Source organism: Abrus precatorius, unplaced genomic scaffold (assembly GCF_003935025.1).
Source record: "Abrus precatorius isolate BTA unplaced genomic scaffold, Abrus_2018 Scaffold7, whole genome shotgun sequence".
Taxonomy (NCBI): domain Eukaryota; kingdom Viridiplantae; phylum Streptophyta; class Magnoliopsida; order Fabales; family Fabaceae; genus Abrus; species Abrus precatorius.
In genome coordinates this window covers 1273677-1281836 of record NW_020874417.1, presented here as the reverse complement: position 1 = coordinate 1281836, position 8160 = coordinate 1273677, and the positions used below count along the sequence as shown (strand labels likewise).

General features: G+C 33.0%; 2 protein-coding genes across 2 annotated transcripts; both read right to left on the bottom strand.

Annotated features, from left to right (window-relative positions):
* Positions 1 to 1098: 1098 nt before the first annotated feature.
* On the bottom strand, positions 1099 to 1738 carry LOC113873040 (monothiol glutaredoxin-S11). Its single transcript, XM_027510997.1, has 2 exons — positions 1631 to 1738; positions 1099 to 1526 (listed from the first exon to the last, which is right to left on the bottom strand). Exon 2 carries the CDS (start codon positions 1505 to 1507, stop codon positions 1202 to 1204), a length of 306 nt encoding a protein of 101 aa, XP_027366798.1. The 5' UTR covers positions 1508 to 1526; positions 1631 to 1738; the 3' UTR covers positions 1099 to 1201.
* Positions 1739 to 5860: 4122 nt separating this feature from the next.
* LOC113873381 (glutaredoxin-C11) lies at positions 5861 to 6455 on the bottom strand. Its single transcript, XM_027511478.1, has one exon. The coding sequence runs from the start codon at positions 6365 to 6367 to the stop codon at positions 6059 to 6061; it is 309 nt and encodes a 102-aa protein (XP_027367279.1). The 5' UTR covers positions 6368 to 6455; the 3' UTR covers positions 5861 to 6058.
* Positions 6456 to 8160: the final 1705 nt, after the last annotated feature.

Here is an 8160-nt window from a genome sequence, read left to right as displayed (position 1 = left end):
TAATAACTTCAACTTTTTCTTGACTTACAACTTCGTAAAGGAAATTATTGTGTGGATTAGCTCGCTAAATATGATGTTTTTAATGGGAAAATGTTTTCCTTAACTTAGTTTTCTGATTTTAATTGATGTTATTGATATAACTAAGATTTGTTTGCAATTATTTATTTTTTTGTTTTCTTTTGCGTTCAATAATCCTGCATTTAAAGTTCACATGAAGATAGACAATGACATAATCGAAAATGTTTTGTGAACAACTTTTGGACAAGTTTTGGTCGTTTTTAATGTATTTTTAGAATAATAATAATAATAAATTATACATAATATTACACAATGTATTTTTTTTAATATCCAAATAACACAGGTGATGTAGAATATATACATGAAGTTTGACCTTTAAAATACACGGGCAGATACCTGGTTGAGACAGACAAAACTACAGTCAATTTGCATGCTATCAACTAAAGTTTTGCTATTTATGATGCAAACAGATCTTAGTTAAAGAATATTTTCTTTGCAAGGAAAGATGGGCACACATATTCAAAGTAATTGCTTGCAGTTATTTTCCCGTTACGAGGATGACTTGAAGTTTATTGAATAATAATGGATTAATGGTAACTGATTAGAAAAAAAAAGCAAGTAGAAAGAGCGAAGAAAAAGAAAGTATGTACGGACGGAAGTGGTGATTTTTTTTCTCTCTGAGATGCATAAAGGGTGCAACTTTCCGGATATGCTTTTTAGACTACATATAGTAACTTGTGTTATCAGCTCTGCGATCACTAGCCTAAGATAACAAAAATTTGCTGAGTATATTTCTCATATTGGAATGTGGAATAGGTAGATAAAGAGAGATTAGTAAAAGTAAAAGATGTAATATATGATGAAATAGAAAAGAAAGAAAAATAAAAAAATAAATATAAATAAAATAAATGTAAAAATATAAATGCTCGTTGAAATGACAGTAAGCTATAGTAGACTGTCGATAGAATATTATATAAATTTACTTTAGACGTATACCAATAGAAATATATATAAATAAAACTTCATTTAGAATATTGTACATTATATATAGCTAATCAAATGCTAGAAACTACTTCATACATCATTGCATAGACTATGCAATATTATGTTTAATTACTACACTATTCATTCAAGCCAGCTGTTTATTTTTCCAATAATGTAGGAGGAACATGTTTGCATCTCTTTAAGATAAAGCTCGATATGGTTTCAGAAGTGGAGTCAATGAACCACTGAGGTGGAGGGACATGACTTCATTGGTGGACCCCACCAACTTTCCTCCTATGAATACTGCGGGGACTGGTGGGTTACAACCCAACCTAGTTAGAGCTTTCTCCATTTCCTTGCCTTCAAGGTCTTTGTCAATCTCATGAACCACAGGGGTCACTCCAAGTTCTTGGAATAGAATGTTGACTGCATAGCAAAGGCAACAAGAGCTCTTGGTGAAAACCACCACACCCTTTTCTGAGGCCAACCTCATCACCTTGTCCATCTTGATAACTGATCAAATACTTCTAAATAAGCGTAGAAAATTTTGTTCTAGAGACAAAAAGCACGAAACTAAAAAAAATATGTAAAATTTGGAGTGATGTATATATGCCCTTAGATTGATTACCTTAGACTTATTAGAGCTCCAAAACCATCAGACCGAATCCAAACTGAATTCGATCTAATGGCTGTATTGGATTGGATGTCTAAGGAGGAGATATTGGAAATAGAAAACTATGAGGCTTGAGGTTATTTGGTGGTGGTATGCTAGACTATTTATAGGGACAGCTTAGGGACTGCTTTCTTAATTTGAACAAAGCACTTTCAAAAGGGGTGCTTTTTAGATGCCCAACTACATGGAATGTGACTGTCGTGTACTGAACAAGTTGGAAGACAATATTTACGTGCATATGCCTTAGTAGACAGGCTACGACACCATAACCATATAATGTAAAGACTTTCCTCAACACAGACAGATGAAAATAATATCTTCCAGTGACGAAGTTAATGCAATTCATTTCAGTCAGCCGTACACCACCATTAATCATTAGTGGCCTTTTCTTATTAGGTGAACTTGTTGCATATATCAAATATAGCTGTGTTTATTATCACTTGTACGTATATATTATTACTCTTTTTTAAATAATTTTTATTAATATTTTTTTATAATTATATTAATAGTAAGAATGTTTTATATCAAAAAATTATTAAATAAAACTCACAATAAATTAATACTCTATAACACATCTTATTTTACTACAAATAATATGAAGTTGCTTTCATAGAATAAATATATAACTTCATTTTACATGGATTAACGAAGTTAACACATTGTATTGAAACTTGTATTATTTTTGTATAAATAAAAAAACTCATTTATTCACTTAAGAGGAATAACCTTGACAACCTCAAATAATATTTAAAGATAAACCATGGACCTGTAAATTGTTGTTAATGTTTACCTATAGATTTTGTGGGCCTTTTTGTTGGGTTGGACTCCTAACTATGTGTCAAAAAAGTCTAAATTTTCAAGCTCATTTTCTACACTTAATTGAAGGGAGTGAGAAGTCAGTGGATTGGGTGAGGGAAGTCCATTTTCGCAGTCTAGTGTGAGTATTTTCGGTGAGAGGCATCAAAAAGAGAGAAGGGAAGTGAGGGAAGAAAAGAAGTTTCAGACCAGTTACTCTATTTTTTTGATATCCGATTCGTTCACCGTTGGATTGGGCTAAAAATTTTACAGCAGGTTTATAACACGGTGCTCTTCGTTCTAACCGTTCGGATGGTTGATTGGAGGTCTGAAGTTGGAGATATTGTCTTCGCACAGAAGCCCTGTTTTTGGTGACTCTGCACAGACCAGCTGCTGAGAAATTGTTATTTCTCCTTAGTTAACCGTTGGATTGAGCTGAAACTTTGACAGTAGTTCCCAGACATATATTTCTTCATTCTGACCGCTGGGATCGTTGATTGGAGGTTTTGGCTGAGAGAAATCGTGTATGAACATTGTGAGATTTTCTCTCTTTGGTTAGGCTTTATTGCTTGGTTGTATTAGCTGGTTGTTTGCACGAATTTGTGCAGTATTTTGAGACTCTTTTGTAGCCTCATTTGATTATAGTGGAGCTTGATTGACTGGCTTGAGCCCGTGGGTTTTCACTTCTCACATTAAAAGGGTTTTCCCACGTAAATAATTCTCTGTGTCCTTGTGTTTGTTGCTGCCATTTGTTATTGTTGTTGCTACTTACAGGTTCTAGTTTGCGGAATTGTTTCCGCTGCTCACTTTTGATAATTGTGTTCTTGTGTTTGGTTTTCCCCAACACTTTTTACCTGTCATCAGGGCTCTCCATCTGTTTTTCTAGTTCTTAAATTTTTTCTCCCTCATCTAATACAACATTAAATATCATTTATGTTACTTCGACTTTATTCTTTTGTTTACCTTTTATCACTTAACATTCAGTTAAAACAACTAGTGCATACTTTATGAAAATAATAATAAAATTCTCTGAAAACGCAAAAGGCAACAAAAGTGTAAATACTGGGGTGCTGGTCAATTTATACCAGATTGAAGATTCTCATTATCAACCGCTTTGAATCCTTACGCAGAACCAGAAAGATGGGGACTGAGATGGCCTTAGTGGGACTCTTGTGTCCATCAATTGCGGGGACTCATAGAAAGATGCAACATTGCGTAATGCTCTCATATGTGCAGGGAAGCACATGGATGAACATACACGTGTACGGTTAGAGTGAATAACCCTTTCCCTTTCATGAGAAGAGAGAATGAATGAATTCTCTTCCTTTAGCAGGCGATCGAACAAAAGAAGAATTTCATCATTCCATGTGTCTACCAATTTAACCGCATACAGCATCAAGAGTCCATCGGGTATATATATACCTGCAGAAAACATTGTCTAGCATAGACATGATAGTTTATTAGTTTTATTTTATATAGGTTAGCTATGTAATTAATATGTAACATATTATATAAATTTGTAGCTTAAGGATTAATATTAATTATTGTGCATGGTTGACTGCACGAAGTGCTCATGCAGATAAGTTATTTTAGAAAACAGTACCTATCAAAGAAAATCATCATGTTATATATATGGATATGGAGGAATAATTGACGCATAAATAAAAGTGCTAGCATTATCTTTTTATCTCAAGCTTAGCAAGGCGCCATGCACGTCCTGACTACGAAGTTCAAATATATATTGCTACACCTTATGTTATGCATCGATGAGATGAGATAATCTCTTGCACCAGGTACTCAAATTGAATGGTTAGAAATATATACCTAGTTATCCCTTATAAACACTTAAAAGTTGGAATAATAGTGATTTTATTTCTGTATGTTGGCTGTCATGTGACGAGGGGGATTATTCCTTTACTGCAAGTGGGGGAGTTTTTTTTTTTTTTTGGTATATAAAAGTTTAGGTGAAAGAAGACACACTGATGTCTTAAAGAGTGGTAACTGAAAATAAATAAACTTTGATCTATACAAGTATATAAATTAAAAGACAATTTCTTCTGAAAATAACTAAAATTCTTGTATTTTTTTTTTCAGTTGTTGAGGGTAGGACCTAGACTTATCAACTTGGCCCTCCCATCTTAGCATACCTGCTTTTAAGGTTAGGATTAACCGCTCAATCTAAATCTCGCTCATTTCTTAAAAATGAGTCATCTAGTAAAAAGATTAATAAATTGGAGAAAGACTGTTACTTTTTAACTCTGTCCCATTTTTAATTAAAAGGATGTGTAAAAGAGAACATGAAACAGGAAGAGATGACTTTTATCTTAAGTCACCAACCTTAACGAGAATTTATGTAGTGAATCACATTATCTCTTAACAAAAAGTGCTTCAACCTTTTCTTACTCTCGTATTAATAGGGTTGCAATTTCATCTAATAATAATCATACTGTTAAAAAAAGTCAAATATTATTATAAACAGGTTTCCAAGTGAATTAACAATATAATTAGTATACATGAAAATGAATAATATATAGGTTCTCTTGAGATATAACTTAAGTGGTTAAGTTGCAAATTTTGAATCATAAATGCATCTTACTTTTTCATTAATTTGTTCCTTTTATCTTTTTTGTAAGGCTTAATATGTGCTTTTCTTTAGATTGAAAAAAGGAATAACACGAAGGTTGAAGAAATAATTCTTATAACTATTTCAAATTGAAATAATCAAGACAAGTCTTGTTTTTTGTCGATCAGATGTTCTACACGTGCAAAATATAAATATATATCACTGGGGTGTTGGGCCTGTTGTGGTGGACTTACATAATTTATTATACGAGGTTGAATTTACAGTAAAAAAAAATTGCAAGACTATTTTTGTCTACGCGTTTTTATTTAGAAGTATGAGTTCCAAAATACCTTTTACTTAGTATGCTTCTTTCGAAACGTCCGTTTGATAAAATGTACAGAAAAAAATACAGTCGATTTGGTAGCTAATCATGGTTTAGGTTGCAATTATGCAGTAACTGGAAGCCAAGTATATGGTGAATAATATAAACTGGGCCTTTAAATTAAGCTGTATTTTTAAACCAACCTACTACGTCAAAAGTGTTGTTTGAGTTTGGCTATTCACCTTCAAATATTACGGTGTTGCTTGTTCTACGTTAGTGAAAACTTGTTGGATAAGTGGGTGAGTTTTTCATCGGAGCTTATCCTTCAATATGCTATGGTGTGATGGATTGATCAAGTGTAACTAAAACATGTTTTCTTCCACGTATATATTTCGAAATTCAAAAATAAATCGGAGACCGAGAAAGTTGAAAGTGGATGCATTAACTAGAGAGAAGAGCAGTTAATTCTCTCCCGTATGATAAAGTTTCATAACATGGTAGGCATTAGCTATATAGTATAAGCCAGCCTTTGATAAAATACCAAAAAAGCAAGACTACTTTTTACACATACTTCCTCTTTCATACAAGCTAAAGAGGACACTCAAGAAAAAGAAGGGGTGTCCCTCACTTAGAACATTGTTTGAGCTCCTTCATTTTACAGCTACGGAGCAATAGCTTCTTATTATTCAAGTTCATGTTGTGACTAAAACCATATGGCCTTTGCAGCCATGAGCATTTGTTTGAGAGAGCCATCAACATGGAGGGATATAACATCCTTTGATGACCCTATAAATTTTCCACCTATGAACACTGCTGGCACTGAAGGGTTACAACCCATACTCCTTAAAGCCCACTCCATTTCCCTACCATAAGCATCCTTGTCAAGCTCATGCACCGCAGGGCTTGCTCCAAGCTCATAAAACAGTTGCGTGATGCTGTGGCACATGTAACATGAACTCTTGGTAAATATAACTGCAGCCTTCTTTGATGCCAAATCCTTTACTCTATCCATTACTTCAAGTTCCCTTAGCTTAGCTCGTAATCAAAGGAATATAAGAGCAAGGAATTGAAAAGGATGAGTGTGTTTCTAATTAATTAAGGCTTTGTTCTCCTTGGTGGCTTCAAGCTTTCATATCCTCTTATTTATAGTGGTTCACAATGATAGTGGACTAGTGCATTGTATAATCTAGAAGCGTAGAGAAATATATATAAATTAATTATAGGTAATAAATGGATAGAAAAGATAAAGGAAGAAATTAAAGTTCCTTCAGATATTTGTTTGGATAAGAGAAATGCTCCCTGATCATTTGGTTGACGGTGACTCTGACACGAAACAAGTTGCAGCATTTAGCATCAAAGTGTAATTGATAATTCAAATCACTCGGGCTTCCCGTACTAGCAATCAATGGAGGAATAAGAACAATGTGTATAATTTATTAGACTGAAAAACTCTTTCGGTCCTGGTTCGCAGCATCAAGACGATTATTCTATAATATTAATTTATTCAAACTTCTCTGAGGCAGATGGCACAAAACAATGTTGCGTTGTCAACACAATCAACCGAAAGAATGGAATCCTATATCCAATTAGAATTAGTATTATATTATATCTATATGCTATAAGTCAAAGGCCTGGGAAGAGTTACAAGTGTCATGTGCATGGGTATTCATTCACAAAGCGATCAAGCATATACATCACTACTATCATGGCAAAGCTTACCCTACCCTTTTTTTTAATAAAGAAAGATAATAATTATCAACAAAGGGTCGATTAAAATGAATTAAAATTTAAAAAAGAGAGGAAAGTAAGGAAAACGATTATGTTAGTAATTTAGATTTAATCGATTCATTTGTCTTTTGAGGTGATAAATAATATGCTCTTATCATGTCTTGCTCTCTTATGTAAAATGTTGCAATTGGTTGAGTATGAAGCTGGGTTGTGAGGCTGATGTGGAGAAAGATTAGTGTTTATCCAATTGGTTTCCAATTTGGTCCCCGCATCAGATTCATGGAATACAAAAACAGTGCCAAGGTCCAACAATACTATGTGCATATGGCCCTTTGGGTATGGAAGGGATCCTTGAGTAATCTTCTTATACACCTTTGGTACAGTGGTCAGAGATGTCATGAAAATTACAATGCTGTTATATAGTTTCGTGTGATTTTTCATGAATGATCTCAACTTCCAAGGGTATAAATTCTTTGGCTGGCAAGCTGTTCCGAGCATCCTGTTTACTTTGCCAGAATCCTTGTTTCATAAAGAATGTAAGAGAAATTGCTGGTAAGACTTTTTTAATGTACTTTTTAGTTAATATATTTTTTATTGAAATTTATTAGTACTTGCAAAAAGAATATAAGAAGGTAGGTAATAAGGATAGAGTAAATCTTCAGATGAATAAAATAAGAAGGAAATTAACAGAGAAAAGCATAATACAAAATCGGAACTGTTTATAAAATTATAAGTAATATTCTTTAAATGAAAAAAATCAGGTCATTTAATAATTATTCACTTTATCACTGTTTGTAAAAAATCATCTTAACAAATGTCATAGTTAAGGGAATTAGTTAAAGGATAAAATGTTTAGCAAAATAATATAGTTAATATGTTTTATTTTGGGTTTTTAACGAATTAATATTTTAAATATACTCTCTAACATTTGACATTTATTGAAAGAGAATGGAATATCAACTTGACAATAAGAATTTGCTGGGTATAATTTAAGAATATGGTGAGATGAAATGGATCCATCTCCATGTTTGGTTAAGCTATGATGGGAATAAGAAATCATTCCTGCAATGTAGAGAC